The sequence below is a fragment of the Vicugna pacos genome, chromosome 27 (genome assembly GCF_048564905.1).
Source record: "Vicugna pacos chromosome 27, VicPac4, whole genome shotgun sequence".
NCBI classification, from domain to species: Eukaryota; Metazoa; Chordata; class Mammalia; order Artiodactyla; family Camelidae; genus Vicugna; species Vicugna pacos.
In genome coordinates, this window is record NC_133013.1 from 23,720,790 (window position 1) to 23,742,109 (window position 21,320).

At 54.2% G+C, this 21,320-nt stretch overlaps 1 protein-coding gene and 3 long non-coding RNA genes across 5 annotated transcripts in view; 2 read left to right on the plus strand and 2 right to left on the minus strand.

The window, feature by feature from the left end:
- TMEM266 (transmembrane protein 266) overlaps nucleotides 1–14,386 on the plus strand; it is a 113,501-nt gene extending 99,115 nt beyond the window's left edge. For both annotated transcript variants that reach the window (XM_072950931.1, XM_015243146.3), the window contains 3 exons: nucleotides 406–595; nucleotides 12,255–12,317; nucleotides 13,153–14,386. In XM_072950931.1, coding sequence (XP_072807032.1) covers nucleotides 406–595; nucleotides 12,255–12,317; nucleotides 13,153–13,748 — 849 coding nt within the window. In that variant the 3' untranslated portion in view covers nucleotides 13,749–14,386. The remainder of the gene's footprint in view (nucleotides 1–405; nucleotides 596–12,254; nucleotides 12,318–13,152) is intronic.
- Nucleotides 3,251–4,118, minus strand: LOC140689755 (uncharacterized). The gene is made up of 2 exons (XR_012064839.1): nucleotides 4,023–4,118; nucleotides 3,251–3,442 (listed from the first exon to the last, which is right to left on the minus strand). It is a non-coding gene; the product is annotated as an uncharacterized lncRNA (long non-coding RNA).
- LOC140689757 (uncharacterized) lies at nucleotides 4,199–4,652 on the plus strand. The gene is made up of 2 exons (XR_012064840.1): nucleotides 4,199–4,411; nucleotides 4,496–4,652. It is a non-coding gene; the product is annotated as an uncharacterized lncRNA (long non-coding RNA).
- Nucleotides 9,380–12,944, minus strand: LOC140689753 (uncharacterized). The gene is made up of 3 exons (XR_012064837.1): nucleotides 12,231–12,944; nucleotides 11,692–11,843; nucleotides 9,380–10,280 (listed from the first exon to the last, which is right to left on the minus strand). It is a non-coding gene; the product is annotated as an uncharacterized lncRNA (long non-coding RNA).
- Nucleotides 14,387–21,320: the final 6,934 nt, after the last annotated feature.

Consider the following 21,320-nt stretch of genomic DNA (forward strand, 5'->3'; position numbering starts at 1 on the left):
CCTTTTGACAAGCTCCACGTGGGTCGCACATTTAGGCGAGTAATTAGAATCAGATTCAAATCTGGTTTTCCTGACCCTCCTCCAGCGCTCTTCCTGAAAACCACAGCTAGGTTTCCCTTCATGGCCATCCTGCCCTCACAATGGGGGCAGGCTACACAGTATCAGAGATGAGATGCACGAACACGTTTTATTATTTGGAAAAAGCTCCATAAACGTCAGAGACTTTTGCGATTAGTGTTGCTGGGAGATTGGTAAGGCACGCCCCATCCAGCCTTGGGATACTCAGCCCATTCCTCCCGGCTCCCGCGAGAGCAAAGCGCCTGGACCTCAGGCTCGGGCCGGGTGCACGACCCCGCCCGCCTCCGCGCAGCCCACCACCCACCCCCGCCCGTCTTGCTCTTGCAGTTTGAGATCCGGCAGCTGCGGGCGCACCTGGCGCAGCAGGACCTGGACCTGGCGGCCGAGCGCGAGGCGGCGCTGCAGGCCCCGCACGTGCTCAGCCAGCCGCGCAGCCGCTACAAGGTGGTGGAGGCCGGCACGTGGGCGGAGGAGACGGCGGCCGAGGGCGTCGTGGAGGAGCTGCAGCCTGCGCAAGGTAGGCCCGCCCCGCACCTCCCCCCGTCCCCGTGCGGGGAGCCCTCTCCCCAGCCCGCCCCCCGCCCCAGGGGTTTGTGCGAAGCTCCCTGGAGCCGGAGCATGTCTCCATGCAGGACTGTGCCCCTATCTCCACCCACGATTTGGTGGGGGTGCTCTCGGATCAGTGCCCCCAGGAAGGCCTTTCGGAGCTCAGGAGACAGCATTCGTTCAAGCTACCTTGACCCGACCTCAACCTGATTTCAATGGCTCGGGGCCACTGGCTGCTTTGCGTGTATTATTCCCCCGGTCCTCACTGCAACCTCTTGGAAGAGGCTTTATTTTCCCACTTTATGGATGAAGGCACCGAGACCCCGAAAAGTTGTCCAAAGGTGCATCACTAATAAATGGTAGAGCTAGGCTTCCAGCCGGGGGCCTAGGACTTTCCTACGGGACTGCCCGACCCTGTAGGGCCCAGAGAGAAAGCCAAGGCCTGGGGCCAGAACAGCCCAGAACCTAAGTCTTGGGGATGGCAGTAAATTGATGGGCAGGTGATGCTGGTGTTGATGGGAGCACCGGTGATACCCCAGGGCAGAGACCGTATAGAAGACCAGCTGTGTCACCTCGTCCAGGGGAGTGAACCTTTCTGGGCCCTGGTTTTGCTAGCTGTCAAATGGGAACAATGCTGAGCCTTCCTCACAGGGTTGTGAGGCTTCAGGAAGTGGGTGCCAGCGGCCTCCAGAATTGCAGAGCAGCCCTGCGGATGTCAGGTGGAAGTATTTTGTGATTGGGGATGAAAATACCCTCACCTGGTGATGCAGCCGTATCAGGTTTGAGCCTTTGCGGGGTTTGGGGAGGCTGTGTTCTGATGGGCTCCGGCCAGGAACTGGCCTTGGCTCAGGGGGCCCCGGAGCCAGCAGGGGAGATCCGCGGCCTTGATAGAGCCTGGGCCGGGGGGCAGGGGGTGGTTCCTGGGAGCGTCAAACTCAGGCTCCCCTCCCCAGGCACCTTCCCCGCTCTTGTCTGCGTCCTCTCTGCCCTAACTTGCACCTGGAAACGTTACTACTAAAATGATGATGATGAAGGGGTTTCTTCACTTTACCAAGATATTCTTTCAAATACTGACTTCCCCTAATTGTTCAGAATACATTTTCATGTTCACATTTTTTTACCTAAAGGTAAGGGAACTAAGATTCATCAAACTCCTCCAAGGGAAGCTTTTTACAGTGTGATTTCATTTCATCCTCATGCCTTCTTTCTCTCATATGGAGGAGGAAACTCAGGCCCAAAAAGGTCAAGAGAATTTCATGGGGTCACACACTAGAAATGGAGGTGCTGGGCCTGGAACTCAGGCTCTGGGGATCGTAAACTCAGCTTGATCTGGGGCCCACTTCACCTTGGTGCGCCGTGTTCCCCTTGCTGGGGCAGCAACAGCCAGGCAGGGCTGGGCTGGTTGGGAGGCCAGAGGCCAGAGTTCCAGACTCTGCCCTGCCCCAGCTCGGAGACTTGAGGTTCAGTGTTCCCTTCTGTAAAGTGGGCTCATTAAGTCCAGCTCTATCTGCCTCTCAGGAAGTCTGAGGAGATGATGGGTGTGAGAAAGCTCTGTAGGCCATGAGGCACTGGGAAGAGGTTATGGGGAGTGGGGTGATTGCTATTGATATGATCTTTTGAGAGACCTTCTGATCTTAGAGTTCTAGAATTTGGGGCCAGGAAGGGCTTCTGAGTCCAGCCTGCAGCTAATGCACCAATCCCGTCTGGAACCCCTCCCAAGAGGCCACGTGGCCTTGGCTTCCCCCGGACCAGCCAGGGAAGCTCAGGCCAAGCCAGCTTCAAATGGCTGCACCTGTTAGAAGATTCCTCCTCTGATCAAGCTGACGTCTGCCCCTCCCTCTCCTCCTTGGATGAAGCTTTTATGTAAGGTCTGATGGGCGCCCTCCCAGCTGAGATATCCTCTTAGAGACTGGCTGCTGAGTGTTTTCTCATCCAGGGACCATCACCTGCATTCCGGCAGCTGATCCTCTGGGGACAAGCTCTCCAAGTTCTCGCTGTACTGCCCCTCCCTGAGCACCCCAGTGTTTCAGTCCCTCTCAGAGTGACTTCTAGAACTAAACGCTGTTCTTGGGGAGCTGCAAGACCAGGCTGGAGAGCCAAGGGTTCTGGACCCGAGACCCCTGTGATGAAGCTGGACGGCTCTCAAGCCTCGTGGTGGCTGCCTAGTCTGAGCTCACAGAGGAGCCAGGCCGACGTGTTCCCCACATGGCTCTGCTGAGCCCTGTGTCCCCATAGCCTACCCCTGGGCAGTTGGCTTTTTGCACCCCCGGGTAGATGACATTCATCTGTGTTCAGCTGTAGCTTGTTTGATTCCTGCCTTTACTCCAGGTTTCCAGGGTTTGTAGATCCTGACTCACAACCCGTCAACAATTCCTGCTGGTTCTACTGCCTAGGTATATCTTGAAACAGTCCCCTTCTTCACCTGTATTGTTCAGCCTTCCTTGTCTCTGGGCCTTGCGCGGCTCCCTGACCAGAGCTTTGCCCCCATAGGTGCCCTCTTCAGTCCTGTGTCCCCTCTGCACACACCCACCGAGGTCTGCCATAAAGCTTTCATGGCGTTCCCTGACTTAACTCCTTGGCTGGTATTTGCTGGAGCTGCCGAAACAAATACTTCTAACTGGGTGGCTTGAACACCAGGCGTTTACTGTCTCACAGTTCTGGAGGCTGGAAGTCTGAGATCTGGGCCTTGGCAGGGCTGTGAGGGAGCAACTGTTCCAGGCCCCTCCACAGCTTCCGGTGTCTTGCTGGTTATCCTTGGCACCCTTGCCTTGTGGAAGCATCACCCCGATCTCTGCCTTCTCTTCACATGGCATTCTCCCTGTGTATGTGTCCAAATTTACCTTTTCATAAGGACCCCAGTCACACTGGGTTTGGGGCCCACCCTACTCCAGTATGACCTCATCTTAACTAATATCTACAGCAAGCTCATTTCCAAATAAGATCACGTTCTGTGGTCCTGGGAGCTAGGATTTCAACACAGGACTTTGGGACTGGGGGACACGTGACTCAACCTGTAACAGGTGGCATATAAGATCCTGGGTGGTCTTGTCCTTGGCTGTACCCCCACACCCCCATCTCCCTCCACTCTGTCTTCACTTGTACTCTAGCCGAGTGAAACACCTTTTAGTTTGGGAAGTGTTCTGTGCAGTAGTTTCTCTGAGCCTTTCCACATGCTGTTCACTGGCAGGACAGGTCTGCCTGCCAAACTTCTTTTCATCCTTAAAACTCATCTCAGAGTGAGCTCCCAGTTACCACACCCTTCCCTCAAGGCCTTATATGAACTCCCACTGGGTCCTGATTGTGCCAGGTCACCCCAACACCTGACCCTCCGCAGGCTTGCTGTAGTTTGTTGCATGTCCACTACTGATCAAAGAACAAAATAAGGCTTGTGACATCACCTGTTCCCCTGTGGGTCCTGCGGCCCTGCACCTTTTCTCGGGGCTCAGGGGCCATCTGGTAATAGCCCACTTCAGAAACCCCACTCTTGGCTTTCAGCTCCCCACGCTGGTGCTTGTAGAATCCAGAATACAAGAATATTCTTTTTGAAAGTTCTAGAACCAGCAGCAGCTTTTGCCCACTTTATCTTGCTTCCCAAGGATGGGAGGAGCGGGTTTACAATCTCCTGGCCCACCCTGGGGTCTTCCTCCCGATGGAGCGGAGTGAGCTGGAGGAGCTGCGTCCTTGCTCTCCTTGTGGGCGGCCCCTTGGTCGGCTGTGGTGGCTGCTCACAGCCCATTTCGACGCTGAGCTCACCTGGCGCTTGTGCCTGCTTGCTGCTGTTCTCCAGGTGTGCCCACCTTTAAACACTGAGCTCGGGTGAGCACCTCCAGTCCAGCCATACTTTCCACAGCACCTCTGTCTTTCTCATCAGGACCTTTAGCTCTCGAGACGTAACAGCCTGGCCATTACTGTCCCCTCAGCCAATGACCTCCATACCCTGGACCTCTGGTGCCACGTTTGGATTCACAGGGAGTCAAGATCTGGGCTCAGAGAGTCTGCCAATAAACCAAATCTTTAGAATAATCCCACTCATTCTAGGAGTGCTATGAAGCTTTGAGTCCCTGCCTCTCCACCCTGCTCCTCCCCTCTCTGAGGTCCCCATAGCGGGCCACTTCAGGAGGAAGCAGAGGGGGCAGAATAAGAAGGGAGAAAGTGATGGGCTGCATGTCCCAGGCCGGGTGTCATGGGTCTGTGCTGACCCTCCCATAGAGATGCTAAACACACAGTTGCAAGTGCCCCACCCCCACCCCACCCCAGTCTAGCCTTGGAATCCCACCCCCATCTCCCTTTTATCTCCTCTGTGATGCCTCCATCTCCTCCCAGCCCCATAGATGCTCCCCTGGCCCAGCCCACTCCGCCCAGCACAGTGCATTCCCTATCAGCCACTTGATGGCCAGTCCCCAGAGCCCACAATAGGAAAGCCAATGCCTCGGGGGCAGAGGGCAGAAGCCTAGGGGTCTAGCAAGTGGCATGCATGATTCACAGCCTCAGATGGGCCAGGGAGACAAGGCACCCCCAGCTGATCTCTCTTTGACCAGGGGCTGTGTCCAGGGAGGGATTTCCATGACATTAGAAATTATGGCTGGACAAGCTAGGGGCGCTCTAGAAATGGAGAAAGGGCAGCGTTTGTTGCTAACCATGACCTTCAGGCCAGCGAGGGCTCTGAGGCTCACCATGTCACAATAGAACACAGACAACCCGGGGGTGAACCTGCAGGCGTGAGCGCCAAGTCACAGGAGCCTTGGGAGAGGGCCCTGCTGGCCTCAGCCCAGGCAGGAGAAGCGGCTCCCGCGGTCTCAGCAGCTGCCAGTGGGTCACAGTCAGACTAACGCCGACCGGCTTCTGTTTAAACTTGCTCCTGCACAAATCATTTTTAAAACCCAGGCTGCAAAGTTCCCGGCTCCGGGGCCTGCCAAGTTCACAGTGCCCCTGTGTAGTCATTAATGCTTCCCTCCCAAATTTATTAGGCTTGAAGCTCGCCCGTAACTCATGAATTACAGCCCCTGGTGGGAGTGCCACGGCATTCACCGTATTTCACAGTGAACCTCGGCGTCCCCCCACACTGCACCAGCCTCCGAGAAACCCCCACAGAGGTGCACCAGGCCCGCCGGTCTGGGCCTTCCCTCTGCCAAGCAGAGCTGGCACCAGTGTGTAACCTTGAGAGAGGAGAGGCCTGTGTGCTGATGGAGGCAGGTCGAGGTTCCTGCCACTGCTGGCCTTCTGGTCTGTGTGCCTGATAGGGGGCACCGGGGAGCCGGGGGAGCCCCAGATCTGTAGAAACAGACCTGGGGGTGGGGCTTCACAGTGAGGCGGCTGACAGGGAAGAGGGTGTGGGTGGTACTGAGGGGAGGGACATGGGTTTGACTCAGGGCTGGGTTTGAATCTCAACTTGGCCTTGAACAAGTTACTCAGTCTGAGCAGGACTGGCTGCACAGTGGGGTGACCCATGCAGCAGTCACCCAGGGACTCACACTTGATTGAATGCTCTGCTGTTACTCTCCTGAAATTTTTTGATGCTTTTTTCTTTCAGTGAGGTATAATTGACAAATATATATATATATATATAAATAATTGACATATTAGTTTCAGGTATACCAGGTAATGAGTAGGTATCTGTATAACTGCAAAATCATAATCAGTTTGGTTAATATCCATCATAATACATAGAATTTTTTTCTTATGGTGAGAATGTTTAAGATTTATTCTCTTAGCAACTTTCAAATACATAATACAGTGTTAATTATAGTCACCATGCTGTACATTACATCCCCATGACTTATAACTGGAAGTTTGTGCCTTTTGACCCTCTTCACTCACCCATTTCACCTACCCTCCCAACCCTCGCCTCCCAACCACCAATCTGTTCTCTATATCTATGAACTCAGGGCTTTTTCTGGCTTGTTTTTGGTTTTTTATTTTTAGATTCTACATATTCATGAGATCATACGGTATTTGTCTTTCTCGGTCTGACTTATTTCATTTAGCATAAAATCCTCTAGGTCCATCCGTGTTGCTGCAAATGGCAAGATTTCGTTCTGGTTTATGGCTGAATAATATTCCATCGTATATAAACGTGTGTATCCATGTGTTTGTATCACATTTTCTTTATCCCTTCATTGATGGACACTCAGGTTGTTTCCATGTCCTGGATATCCTGGCTATTGTGAATAATGCTGCTTTGTACATCGGGGTGCATGTATCTTTTTGAATGAGTGTTTTTGTTTTTTCTAGCTGTATACCCAGGAATGGAATTGCTGGATCATATGGTAGTTCTCCTTTTAGTTTTTTGAGAAACTTCGGTGCTATTTTCCACAGTGGCTGCGCCAGCAGTGTACAAGGGTTCCCTTTTCTCCACATTCTTGCCAACATTTATTGTTTCTTGTCCTCTTGATAGTAGTCATTCTACCATATGTGAGGTGAAACCTCACTTCCCTGGTGACTAGTGAAGTTGAGCACCTTTTCATGTCCCTTTGGCCATCTGTACGTCTTCTTTGGAAAAATGTTTATTCAGATCCTCAGCCTGTTTTTTAATCAGATTATTTTTTGTTGTTGTTATTGAGTTGCAGGAGTTCTTTATGTATTTTGGGCAGTAGCCCCCATCAGATATGATTTGCAGAGATTTTCTCCCATTCAGAAGGCTGCCTTTCATTTTGTTGATGGCTGCCTTTGCTGTAAACAAGCTTTTTAGTTTGGTTGAGTCCCACTTATTTATTTTGGCTTTTGTTGCCTTTGCTTTTGGTGTCAGATCCAAAAATACCATCGCCAGGACCAATGTCAAAGAGCTTACCACCTATGTTTTCTTCTAGTTTTATGGTTTCAGGTCTTTACATTCACGTCTGAATCCATTCTGAGTTACTTTTTTGTGTATGTGAGATGGGGCTCCAGCTTCCCCAGGACCATCTGTTGAAGAGACTGTCCTTTCCCATTGTATATTTTTAGCTCTTTTGTTGTAAAGTAATTGACCACATATGAGTGAAGTTTACTTTGGGGCCTTAATGCTTTTAAACAAGGGGCCCCACAATTTATGCAGCTGGTCCTGTGTTTGAGTCCCAGTTTTTCCAAAGTGAGAATCATAGCAGAAGCACATCTTCACTGAGAAGGACTGAACGTTTGGTCACATGTCCAGCTCTCATGCCTGGTACACAGCAGGTGCTCAGTGAATGTCAGTGTCCTCCCCTAGTGAGGGCTGCCAAGCCGTGGACCAGCAAGCTGGAGTTTGGGAGCGGGAGCCCCGACCAGGAATCAGGGCTTCCCTCTGGGCGCTGGGGCCCGCATCTGCAGGGGACGTGGGGAAGTGCAGTCCTGGCCCCCCGGACCCCACAGCCTGGCTAGTCCTGCTGCCTCTGAGAGGCCTGGCTGACTTAGCCCCTTTCTCTCCGGCTCTGCCTCGCTGGGCAGGTTGGGGCTCTGCCCAAGGAGCAAAACCCACATGATGAGCGTTGCCACCACAGCACTTGACCGGCTTTGGGAGGATTAGTCAGAATCGCTTCACGGAGTGCACACACCCAGGAAGAAGGGCACTGGGCGGCCAAGAGCAGCGGTGGCAGCTGCTACAGAAATGACCCGAGACTTTGGGGCTGGCAGCAAACACTGCGGGCCGGGGTTCAGGGAGGTGAGGGACAGCCCCAGGTGAGACTTGACCTTCGTTATCTCAGTAAATCGTAAGGCTCACCAGCATGTAGACATTTCTTATCCCCGTTTACAGGTGAGGAAGCTGAGGCTCAGAGTGGCTAGGAATTTGCCTAAGACCACACAGCAAATGTCTGCAGGGCTTGGGTTGGCACCTGGGCTGTTTTCTCTTGGAGCCTGTCTTGGTACCCTCAGGGTCAGCTGGCTCAGTCCTCCTGTGGGGTGGTTCCTACTTGGCCCTAGGGCTCCTTGGTGCCAAATCAAAACAAACCCTGGGGCAGAGGGGTTATTCTAGGATGGAAGGTCGGCAGCCCCTTGTGGAGGCTGACTGAGGGCCTCTTCTTGGCCACGAGGGCCTGTGCCTGTCTCTCCTCCCTCCCCTCAAGCTCCCAGACACCCAGCAGTCACTCGTCTCTGGGCAGGAAGTACCAGGCACAGGGAGCCAGGCTTTGTGCCGCACGGTGCAAAGAGCACCCAGAGGGTGAGGGGCATGGTCCTGGGAGGCCTTGCAGGCTCCTGACCCAGCCAGAGTCACTGTCCAGTCACCCTATTTACTGGAGGCTGGCACACGCCAAGCCCCATGCTAAGTGCTGGGGAGAGTCAGTGAAATGCGGCCCCAGCCCTCAGAGGCTCCCGGGCCCCTGTGTGGATGAGGACAGAACCTCCACCCAAGTGGTCAGTTGTGAAGAGGGCCTGCCTGAAGCAGAGAGCGGGGAGTAGGGGGGCAGGCAGCGTCAGCACTGCTAGAGAAGTCCAGGCAGGCCTTGCTTTCAGACTTGTCTTAAAGCTCACTCTGAGGCCCCCGTGTGGGTACAGGTTTGGAGCAGAGGGAGCAAATGCAGACTGGACAGACCACCAGTGGCCACCTGGAGACCTGGGTTGGCATCTCCGTGGAGTGAGCAATCCCATAGGCATGATGAGAGTCCTGGGGAAGGCTGTCTCTGAGGTCTGACTTAACGCTGGACTACCGGCCAGAGGAGAGGGCATCTGGGTCCCTTGACTGGTCACAGATTTGGCAGGAGTTGGGCTGTTAGTGAAGGAGGACAGGAAGCATGGGCAAGTGACCAGAGTCACTGGGTGGGCGAGGGAACCACTCACCAGGATGGAGCGGAGGGAGACACTGAGTCCTATTTTGGACATGTTGAGTCAGAGGTAGCTGGAGGTCACCCAAGAGGAGCTGTCAAGTTGGCCAGGCTGGTCAGAAGCTCAGGAGAGATGTCTGGTTATTTTTATCAATGGCTTGGGTGAAGATGTGAGCATCCTCAAATCAATGGGCAACACTGAGTCAGCAGAGAGGATACTTTCGTAGACAGAATCAAGATTCAGAATGCTTTCATCAGGCTGCACCTCTGGGCTGAAACCAACAGGCTGACATTTGCCTGAGATGATAAACGTGAAGTCCCTGGTGGGGGTTACACGGCCATGGCAGGGCAGAGGTCTGGCTGGCCTGGCCCCAGCTCCTGCAGAGAGGCGTCGGCCCCAAGCTCATGAGTCAGCAGAAGGGGGCGGTTGCTAAACCCCCTTGGAAGATGTTAGGCTGCATTAGGGGAATGATCACGCCAGACCTTGGGAAGGACTGGTGTGCTAAACCACCCCAGCCTTGCAGGGCAGCAGTGAGGGTTAAAGGAGATCAGCGTGTGACACGCGGAACCTGCCGTCTGGCGCTCTGAAGGGCACAGTAAACACCAGCTCCCTCCTCTCTCCTCCCCCCATTCTGGTCACATTTGGAACCCACAGTGAAGCCTTCAGAGCAGAGAGGCGGGAAAACTGGGGAGGGGTGGAAAACGGACTGTGGTTTCTGAGAAGAGACTTGTCAGGAGGGATGTGAGGGCCTTCCAGGTGTCAGACGGCCTGTCTGTATGACTGCGAGCAGAAAGGGCGCCTGGGGGGCAGGACCAGGAGCTGCAGGGCTTGCACACAGTAGGCATTTCCTGATTAGATGGAGATTGGCTGCTTGACCAAGGCAGGGATGTCCCCAGGAGGCCCTGACTGTGCTCCTTGGAGGCAGAGGGTCAGGCCCACCAATCCTGTTGAGCACAGATGAATGAGAAGCTGCTCAACAAAGGGGTAGGAGCTCCCTCCCCTGCGGTGCCCAGGCCGTGCTGGGGGGAGCCCCCATCAGGCAGGGGTCAAGGGGATTCCTGCGCTGGGGGCTCGGGGAATAGGCCAGGGGCCTCCGGTCCCTTCCCACTCTGCACTCTCACCTCTTGGAACTTCAGGGCTGGCAGAGGGGTCGGGAGCCCGCTAACCCTGTGGTGTCACCATCTGTAAGAGCCCTGCCAGCACCCTGGTGGTACAGATGAAAAACCGAGGCCCAAATCAGGGATGTGACTTGCTCAAGCCCCCTCGGTGGGCCAGTGGCAGCACCAGGAAGGGACCCAAGGTTTGGGTTTTTCTCGTTCACTCCAGGCCGCCTCCTGCGAGTAGCCCGTTTGGAGTAGTTTCATGGGTCAGTGGATACTTTAGCTGAGTGCACAGTCCGGCCCACATCACGTGGCTGGCTCTCTACAGCTGCATCACAAGTCCCTGCTGCCATGGCCTCAGGATAAACCAAGATAAGTGACCAGAACCTCCTGTCTGGCCTGGTGGACCCTGTGGCCTTCCGCCTCGCACTGCTTGCTGGGAGCAGTCACTCCAGCCACCTCCCACTTCCCAGGGCGGCCTGCAGGGCTAGACAGCATTTACAACATAAATTATGAACGGCCAGAGAAGAGTGTTGCTGTCTGATTCTGGGGGAGCGTTGCTGGTTGATCCTGAAGCAGGGCCTGGAGCCAGCCTGGGGCCCCTCCTTCAGCACAGGCATTAATGCAAAGCACACCTCTGACCGCAGGCATTTAAAGATCAAAAGAGGCCAAAAAAGCTTTTAAAAGCCAGGTTGCTGTGTGCTCTGCCACATGGCCTCCCAGCGCCAGGGCAGACTGGCTCCTGCAGCCATCTCAGGTGTGCGCAGGAAGGCGGCCACCGAAGCATTGGATCCAGTCACCTGCAGACCATGGCTCCCCGTGGTGTGGACCCCCACCCTTCTCTTCTGCCCCATCAGGCACCACCCATGCTCCCTCACGGCCTGTCTTCCCTCACCTGGGCATTGCAGTCTCAGGTCTCCCTGTCTGAAGCCTGGCACCTTCCTAGTCACTCTCCCCGCAGCCTTGGGAGCGACTCACACCAGACTGTGCTCAGAGTCTCCCGCGGCTCCTTCACTGCGCTTGGGACAAGGCTCAGCTCCTTAGGATGGCTTTTGTGGTCTCCTGTCATCTGCTCTCGCCCCTCCCCCTTCTCTGGTGTCTGAATTTCTCCTCTCTCCTGTTCCTTCCCCACCCCTAGCAGGACAAGGAACCAGTATTTCTTTGAGACCCTGTTCCCACGCCATCTCCCTTGACCTGGACAGCTTTACACCTTCGCATTGGTTATTCATTCTGCAACGATTTACTGAGCACTCACCGTGTACTAGGAATGGTGTTGGTGGTGGGGATGCCCGGCGCCCCAGGTCCATGCCTGTGCAGTGTGGAAGACGGGGTCCTCGGGTGCAGGACCAGGGGGTCGTCGTCCATGATCAGCCTCTGCCGCTGGCTGCAGACGGGGCTCTGAGGCTTCTGCATTGAGGGCGGCACTCATGGTGACCCTGAGAACCTCATGTGGATTCAGGGACTCATGACATCCTGGCAGAAAGAGCCCTGAGGAACTTTTCCACACCCCTTATCTCAGAGATGGGGAAACTGAGGAGCGAAGTAAAGGGCCCATCCTGTCACAGCAAGCTGGATGCTTCACCAAAACCCGGGTCCCTGATACCCAGTCCAGCCCAGCCCTGGGGCAAATGAGACATGCAGTCCCTATGGAGGATCAGAAAGCGGCAGAGAGCTTGTGGGAGACAAGTGCCTCCTCTTGTGGTGATGGGGGTAGGGGTGGGAGTACTGGGGTAGGGGAGCGTGAACTGGCCACAGCCCCTGCCCCTGGACACTCTGGCATTCCCTCACACTCACCCCTCTCTGTCGCCTCCTCTGTAGAAGCCGTGGTGAAAGATGGCATGAACAGCTACATCAGTCAGCACTACAACGGGCCCAGCAGTGGTAAGTCCGTGCTGGCGGCTAGTCTGCAAGTACCAGAACCTCTGTGTGGCCCGGGCAACCCCTCACACCGAGGGTGGGGACGGCTCTGCCTGGCCGCCCATCTCCCGGCACCTGTGAACCACAACTGCAGGCAGAGCTCACGGCTCCCGACAAACTCCAGCCTAGAGCTGTGAGTGCTGGGGTGGGAGTGCTCTGGAATCTCCAAAGAGTGACACAGGGCACCCTGGCATGGAAGGGGCTGGAATCAAGAGATGTGAGTGACCTCAGCACCTCTCAACCTGAGCAGCTTTCAGGATGAGTGTGACGGGGGTGAGGCAACAGCATAATTGGGCTTGAGAAGCAACAGGCATTGGGCATGTCCCCACTTGATTTACGTTTCATTCCTGCACTTGATCAAGTCCCAGGGGACCTAGTGCTTTTCATTTATGGGAAAGGTTGAGTTTTAAAACAATATCCAGTCCTCCAGTATCTTGTTTCTCCTTAGCCAATGTCTTGAATCTTGTAGTTTGGGTTTCACAGCCCTTAAATCCTTGTAGACTCCACTGTAAGGCTAGAAGGCTATATTGTGTTTCATGTTTAATGCATTTGAATTTTTTCTTCTCCACAGTTTAGCCCCCTAAGACCCTCTTTACTCTTCCCTCTCCTCTTCCAAAGTCTCACCTAATCTGCTGATTTCAAAGACCACCATCCCTAGCCTGGACCTCTCTCCCAATCCACTCACTGCCCACCATGCATCCCCACTCTTAGACCTGGGTCAGCTCAGACTTGCCCCCATCCGGGTGCACAGAGGTGTGGCAAGGGTGAAGTGTGACCCGCAGCCCCTCCTTTCTTGCAGACAGCGGTGTCCCAGAGCCAGCTGTGTGCGTGGTCACCACAGCAGCCATAGACATCCACCAGCCCAACATCTCCTCTGACCTCTTTTCGGTCGACGTGCCCCTGAAGCTCGGCAGCAACGGCACCTGCGCCAGCGCCACCTCCGAGAGCGCCTCCCGCACCACCCGCAGCTCTGTCACCCGAGCCCAGAGCGACAGCAGCCAGACGTTGGGCTCCTCCACGGACTGCAGCACCGCCCGCGAGGAGCCTTCCTCTGAGCCCAGTCCCTCTCCCCTGCCACTGCCACCACCCTCCAAGCAGCAGATGGCAGAGGCCACGGTCCAGGACCTGTTGTCCTCCCTGTCGGAGGACCCCTGCCCATCCCAGAGGGCCTTGGACCCAGCCCCGCTTGCCTGGCCCAGCCCCGCGGGCTCGGCCCAAACCAGCCCCGAGCTGAAGCACAGGGTAAGTCTGTTCAACCAGAAGAACCAGGAGGGCTTCACTGTCTTTCAGATCAAACCTGTGATCCACTTCCAGCCTGCTGTGCCTGCGCTGGAGGAGAAGTTCAGATCTTTGGAATCCAAAGAACAAAAGCTGCACAGGGTCCCTGAAGCCTAGAGCCTCCAGGCAGGCTGCGTGGAGGTGGGGAGACAGCCATCTCAATGCTCTCCCGCGGCCCCGGAGGCCACCAAGGGTCACACTCGGGGCCCAGGAGCCTGCCTGGCCTCCCTCAGGGTGCTGCCTGCCTCCAGGGAGGTGACACCAGGCCAGGAGGCCACATGCCTCAGACCTCAAAGCCCAGAGCTGGCGCCTCCTCTTGCCCTGCTCAGGGGAGGGTGGTGCTCATGGCTGGGGTTTTTTAAAACCATTTTTACAAAAACCAGCCTGTGGCCCAGCTTCAGCAGGGCAGAGCGTGGGGGCCAGCTCAGCCTCTTCCGTTGCCTTTGTTCCTGACTCCCACCCCGGACCCTCGGGAACAGCACTGTGAGCAGGGGCTGCCCAGCCCCACCCCCAAGCCGTCTTTTCCAGGAATCCTGGGTGGAGCCGACAAAATCACACACAGACCATCTGAGCCGCTTCCATTTGTCCTCATTCTCTCACTTAGGCATGAGCGTTTCCGAGTCTTTTCAAGACAAATCTAGTTTTCACCTTCACGGGACATAAAGGGATGGATCTGGAAGTGGGTGGGAGGGTCATGTGGGTGGGGGGACAGTCATTTTCCAATCTTGGCTTTAATAATAAAAAACGGCTGCACTGAGACATCAGAAGGCAGAGGTGTCCCCTGTGGTTGCTAGCCCAGGTGTGGAACCCAGAGTGGCTCATTCGTGTTGGCCCTCAAAACCCACTCAGGGAGCCCCCACCCATCTCTGGTGGCCCTGAGGCCTTTACAGAGTGGAAGGAGCCCTGGACCCTGGGTGGGAAGCGCTCACACTGCCTGGCTCTGTGACTCTTTCCCCTCCATCATCGCCCCACCAAGATGGAGCTTAAAATTCTGTCTTCCCTACCGCCAGCTCCCTGACCGGGGCTCCATCCCTTAGGGATCTCGAATTTGGTAGGTCTAAAGCTGAGTGTGGTATGTTGCTCAAAGCCTGCTCCTCCTCCCAGGTTGCCAGCTGGGGCACCACCATCCACTCAGCCATGAACATGCACGAATACTGGCCCCCTCCTTGCCCTCCGCCAGCAGTCATGGGTGCTGGCCATTCTGCCCTCCAAGTCACCTGCCCCAGCCCCCAGCACAGCCTTGCTAAGGCTCAGGCCCAGCCTCTGGCTCCACCCCACCTCCACTGTGTCCTCCCGGGCTGCTGAGCCTGATCAGTGTCTCCCTGGCTGAAAAGCCTCGACAGGATTTTTGTTTATAACCACTAGGTTTTGTTTTATACGTCCAGAACAAAAAGAGAAGTCTTTTTTTAAATTTCAAGGATTCCCACTTTCTCAACTGAAAATTTCAAGGACTCCCACTTTCTCAACTGAACTTCTTGGTGGAGTCACAGTCCCTTCACGAGCTGGCTTGCCCACGCCCCTGACTGCTTTTTCTCCCCTCCTTGTCCACGTGGTTTTCACTGTGTGAGTGTCACTAGTGTCTCACAGGAGCTCCTATGGCCCCTTGGACTCACCCCGACAGTGCGGTGATCCCATGACTTGGTCAGCATCAGTCTCCCTGCTTGCCTCTCCTGGGTCCTTGGGAGCAGGGAGCAGGCCTGAGTCCCATGAGACTCCCAGGACCCTGCCTAAGGCCACAAGCTTGGGCACAGAGTCACACAGGAAAGAACTGGACTGGAAGAAAGGGAAAGTCCACATGCTGACACAGAATGCCCTCCTGATTTGTGAGGCGATCAGCACGTGTCAAAAAAGGTATCAAAGGCAGCAGTGTCCAGCGGAGCCGTTTTGGGAGTATAATCTGGAGCATTCGGAGTCACAACAGCAACAGTTACAGCTTCCATTACTGTGCACTCTACCCCGGGCTCCTTTAATCCTTCCAGTAGCCCTGTGCGGTGGTATCACCAGCCCCGTTTTACAGATGGAGAACCCAAGGCTCAGAGGTTTAAGAAACTCCCCCGAGGTCAAACACTAGTAAGAGAGGAACTGAAATGAGCCCATGCTGACCGGGCAGTGTGCTGGGTGCTGAGGCTCCCAACCTTCAGAGCTTCTGGTAGCAAAGCGGTCACTCGGAGTTTGTCACATAGGCTGGAGGGCATCACATGACTTTTCACCTCTAGGGTGGGAGCCAGCGGGGTCCGTAATTAGCGGGCTGCATCCACTGGAACAGAAACAAAACCCTCCCCGGCCAGGCCCAGCTTGCTGAGCTGTGATGCCGTCTCCGCTGAGTTCCTGTCGCCCCAGCACGGGGGCCAGTGCTGGCTACCCAGACAGCTACATGAGCCTGTCTTGCGCCAGAGGTGAGACCCAGCTGCTAGCTGGCACTTGCCTCTGCTGTGGACTTTACTCCAAAGAAAACCACCGACAGGGAGGAGAGCAATGGGGTAAGATGCTAGGCCGGTGGCTCCTGCTCTCTGTCTCAGTTTCCCCACCTAGAAGTGGGGTCTACACAAGAGCTCCACTTCTAAAAGCTGGCTTCTTAGGGTACTTACAGACTGCTGGGGAAATTCTGCCTGAGCATGCACTGTTGCCTTCCTGCTTGAACAGGCAGGGCCAGGGACAGAACTGCGGCATGAACAGATTAAGGCTGGGGGCAGAGATGCCAAGAGGTGGTCCCACCTCTCCAAGGACAGAGTCCACAGTCACAGTATGAGAGGGTGCATGCACACAGAGGAAGCCACTCACCTGCCTGGAGACAGGCGCAGGGCAAGTCCCAAAGCCTGGAATGTAGGAGGTGGAGAGTAAAAGCTTTGGCTTTCACGGTTCCCCTGGGCGACATAACCCAGTTATGGCTGGCAGGCAGCTGGGGACTGGTGGAGACGGAGCCTGAGCACTCCCTGGGAAGTCTACAGCTCTGGGAAATGGCCCCCCTTGCTTGACCACACATTCGGAGACCACTGGTGCTCTCCCAGAAGGGAGGAGGGTCTGGGTAACAGCTGCTGCCTCCTACAAGCCAAAAAGAAGGTGACAACAACAATGGCTCCCATTTGTTCATTTCCTTTTGTGGTGGGCATTCTCTGTGGTGGGCACTTCCCTCTTTATCACATTCCTGCAAAGTGGGTGCTATTCTCCCTGCATCACACAGGAGAAAAGAGCACAGAATGATTGATTAAAAGACTTGTGCAGCTAACTGGTAAACTAGTGGCAGCATTCAAACCCAGGTCTGTCTGTGTTAGATGTCATGCAGGATATGGGGAAACGAGCTGTCTGGAATTAAACCAGGTGTCCTCAGGAGAGCCAGAGTTAGAAATCAGCCCACATGGCCCCTCAGGCTGGAGGGACCAGCCCACCATCTCTGCAGAGCCCTGACCACCTCCATCTGCAGGGCCAGCATCCCTGTTCTGCCTTGCCACCAAGACTGGGGAGGAGCCAATCCTGTGGCCAGGATCCCATGACCACCCTGACAAGCCAAATTTGGCACTGAAGAGGACAAGGCTCAGAGCCAGCAGTGCTGGTGGTCGGCCCCCAGGGGAGCTCGGCCAGAGCCCTGCAGGCCTGGCTCAAAGTCCAGGACTGAGGAGCTGTAAGGCCTTCCCTGGACGACACAATTGGCCCCTCTCCAGCTGGGCCTGGGCAAGATCTCCAGCACAAACCTTGGCTTTTCAGATCCAGTCACACAGACTGCGTTTTTTCAGACTTTGCATGATTAGAGGCCATTGGCCTGGAATTCTCTTTAGCATGGTGGGGGTTCGTTCTATCCACAGCCCTCAGCTCAGGAGCACCTTTCTCACTTCAAGACTGCTCTCCACTGAGAGAGCTGTCCTGGGGCTGCCTCCACACTCTTTTCCAGTGCAATCTCCCCATCTCTAAAGGGAGGTTAGGAGTGGGGCTGTATTCTCTGTAAACTGGAGACAGGCTCAAATGAGATGAGGTCCAAGGAAGCCTTGTTAGAAAGAAAGTATCTTACTAACAAGTCAACAGGACACTTGCGTAGAGCTGCTTAACAAGGACATACAACAAGTCTGGGGGCTGACAGTTAACCCCAGGTGTTGAATGGACATCTTGGGGCTGCAAAGTCTGGATCGCCACACCTCCACCCCAGGTGCTATGGTGCACACAGAATGCGCCAAGCCCAGCCCTGTTTCTGGTTTGCTGTTTGGCTCCAAGTGAATCCTTAGACCTGCTTCCTCTCCAGGGACAGCAGAGTAACTCCCGTCCCCACCCCCACGAGGGCTGCTGGGATAGCTAATGACATAATGGAAGGGAAAGCCCTTTGAGGATGTTTCAAGGGAGACACAAACAGAAACCGTCCTTATTAATAATAGATGCCTGGGGTTATTTCACTTCCTACCCAGGTGCAGCACTGCTAGGGCAGGCTGCCAGGGGAAGGCTCGGTTATTTCACTTGTGGTCGTCCGGTGTGGGGAGGGAGTGGGAGAAGAGTGCTGGGAGGACGTGTGCCCCACTCCAGCCCAAGCACTGCCTGCTCCCTCCTCCTGAGCTCGCTCCTATATCCCCATTGGTTCCCCTGTAAATAATGCTCCGGAGTCACCCTGTATTAGGTAAGAGGGCACTGTGTTTCCCCAGACATGAGGCACCTCCTCTGTCTTCCTCTCCCTTTTTCAGTACAAGCCAAAAACCTACGTTTCCCTGGCATAAACTGAGTGATGAATTCACACCTACTCTGGATTCCTTTTTTCTTCTCTTCTGGCTCCAATGCTGAAAAGTTTGGTATTGTCTCCTGGTGAATAGTTAATTTAATTATCCAAAGAAAATGATGGAACATTTGCTGCTAAATTTATTGCAAGCTACCAAAGAGACAGCGCTGGTGTAATTTTATGCAGAGCCCCAGGCTATAGCAAAGGGGAGCAGGCTGCCTATTCATCCTGAAGCAAGCAAATGAAATTGACTACCCAGGAGATCAATCAGGACATGAAATACCGTGATGAATGTGGCGGAATTCTTCAGTGTCTGAGATTTACAGGGCACCTTTCACCAAGCGCTCTAGGAGCCCCCCCAACATCAATTAGGCCTCATAACTAGGTAGGCTCACCTCCACCTCGACTGCATAAAGAAGAGGCACGGGGCCCTGGGAACTGCGTTTGCTAAATGCCACAAAAGAGAGCCAGTGTGCAGACCAGACCCAGATTCTAGTTCAGAGACCCCTGCTTCCCTCAGCAAAGAATGATTTAGGATGGAGGAACGTCAGGCTAGAAAGGGACTGAGACTGAGGTCCAGAGTTGTCATGCTCTTGGTGCGTCTGTGCCTTGTCCACACTGGACCTTCTGCCTGGAATGCACTTCTTTATTGGTTGATTCTGACTGTTCTTTGGAACTAGCCCCAGCTGTCTCACACTGGTCCCCTCCACTTTAGCCCACCTCAGCCAGGCTGGATTAGGTACATCCTCTGTGTTCCCAAAGAGGGACTCAGGATATGGCATGTGGTTGAGAGCAGACTTTGGCCTAAGGTCACCACTTACTAGCTATAAATCCTTTGGCAAGTGTTTTAAGCTCTGTAGGCTTTAGTTTTGTCATTTGGAGAGGGGAGAATAATACTATACTTTGTGGCGGTTTCGAGGCTTAAATGAGCTAATGTCTGTAAAGCGCTCAGCACAGCGTCTTGGGCATAAAAAGCTCTCAAAAGTGGTTATTGTCTCCATTGACCTAAGCTGTCTGAGATCTGCCAACACACTCACAGGTTAAAGCTTGACGGCATCTTGGAAGATTACCAAGTTGTTTGCCATTTTACAGATGAGGAAAATGAAGCCTAAAAGGAGACAGAATGTGACCACGGTGCCTCTGAGGCCGTAACAGAACCAGGACGAGAACTCAAGAGTCCTGGTGAGCAGCCCACTCACTGCTCAGGCCTGCCTGTGCTCCCTAGGTCCCAGACCCCAAGATTCCCCACGCAGCCCCACACTAGGAAGGAGGCAAGCCCTCCAAGCTGGACGTGAGTACCAAAAAGGCAGCAGCAAGCTGCCTCTAACCCCGTGACCAGTTGTCAGAGGCGAAGATGGGGAAGCCCAGACAAGTAAAACCTCACCATGGGCTAACCATTTACCAGTCTAGGTACCAAAGAAAATGCCAGCTTCCTTCCCAATAAATCCCGAATTCTGTCACTCTCCCATGCGTCTAATGACAAGCTTGCTGTTTTGAGGCAATGCGAACCAGAGGACAGAGTCCCAGAGAAGCGGGAAGATGATGGGAGGCAGCCTGGTACAGTGGAAGGGCCAAGCTCTGCAGACCTGGGGTCTAACGTAAGTTCCACATCTCACGGACTGCCCCCCAGTCCACTTCTTCATCCAGAAAGTAAGGGTAATGATACCCACTTTGGAATCACTGTGTTAGAGAAGGATATATAGCACACCTAGTAGGTTTTTAACAAGTAACATTTACCAAAATTCTGGTTTGTGTCCCAGCTACCATTTGCTTTGTGACCTGGGGCAAACCACCTTCTCTCCTGAGAGTCTGATTCCTCGTCGTTTCCTACCCTTTCTGCCTCTGAGGGAGTAACTTACAAAGTGCTATATAAACCAAGGATTATCAGCAACTTTTCTTCACATTGGTTCCCCACAAAATATTTTTTAAACTCTAGGGCTGTACGAATTGTGGCAATATATCACCTTATATGCGCTTTTTACAAGGTTATCAGTCAAGCCTCCTTTAGTTCAGCAACAGCTAACCAAATCCATCTGTTATAATCAATAGTGGCCTCTGGGTTTCCCAGCCTCTTAAGCCCACTTTTATGTCAACCAAAACAAAAACCCCTCATGAGAGACAGCGTGAAATGCAAGCAAGCTGACCATCCCTTTCCGAAAGACAGCGAAGAAGCACTCAGGGCTGGGGTTCCAAGCCCTCCAGCCCAGTCCGGACACGCCCAGGCTCTGCCGGCGGCATGGCTCCCGCACCATCCTGGGAGGAAGGGCCCACTCTCGGTCAGCCTCGCCCACAGCACTGGGCCCATTTCCAGTCTCCGGGGACCCATTCTGTAGCCAAAGAGCTTTCAGCCAAACCCACCCAGGGCGAAAGGCCAGAGGATTCCTGCAACAGCCGCCTAATCGCGTCCATCTTCTCCTCCCTCCCTCCTCCCTGAACACACCACCAGCTTAGGCTGTTCCTCTAGATTAGGTTACCCGCCTGCTCAGCATATGTCAATGGCTCCCTGTTGCCAGAGGGTGCTCCTTAAGGCCTGTTCAGGTGGCAAGGCCTCAGGTCATGCAGCTCTTTGTGGAACATTCCTGATACACTGACATGCTTAATTCTTAACACATAAACAAGGAACACTAACAACTAGCAGAGAGCATTTTTAAGTGTTCAGCACACGTCCACGGAACAAAAGCTGTGGCGGGCCAGTGGCTGCTGACCTTAGTTAACGTCCATTTGCTACCTGTTCATTCACTCTAGAATCTGCTTATATTGTTAAGACAAGAGGTAGCAGCTATCAAAGTTTTAGACAAAAGTATGCAAGAAAGACTTAATATTGGAAAATTCTATTGATTAATTTTTCCTGCAAGTCAGGAAAAGAACTTTCACAGTACCATCCCTGGTCCAGCTCCTAAAATGGCAGTACTTCTTGAGGGCAAAGTTTGAGAACCACTGACTGATGAGGAAAAATGCCAAACTCCTCAGCCTGTGTCAATGTCCCCCACAGTCTG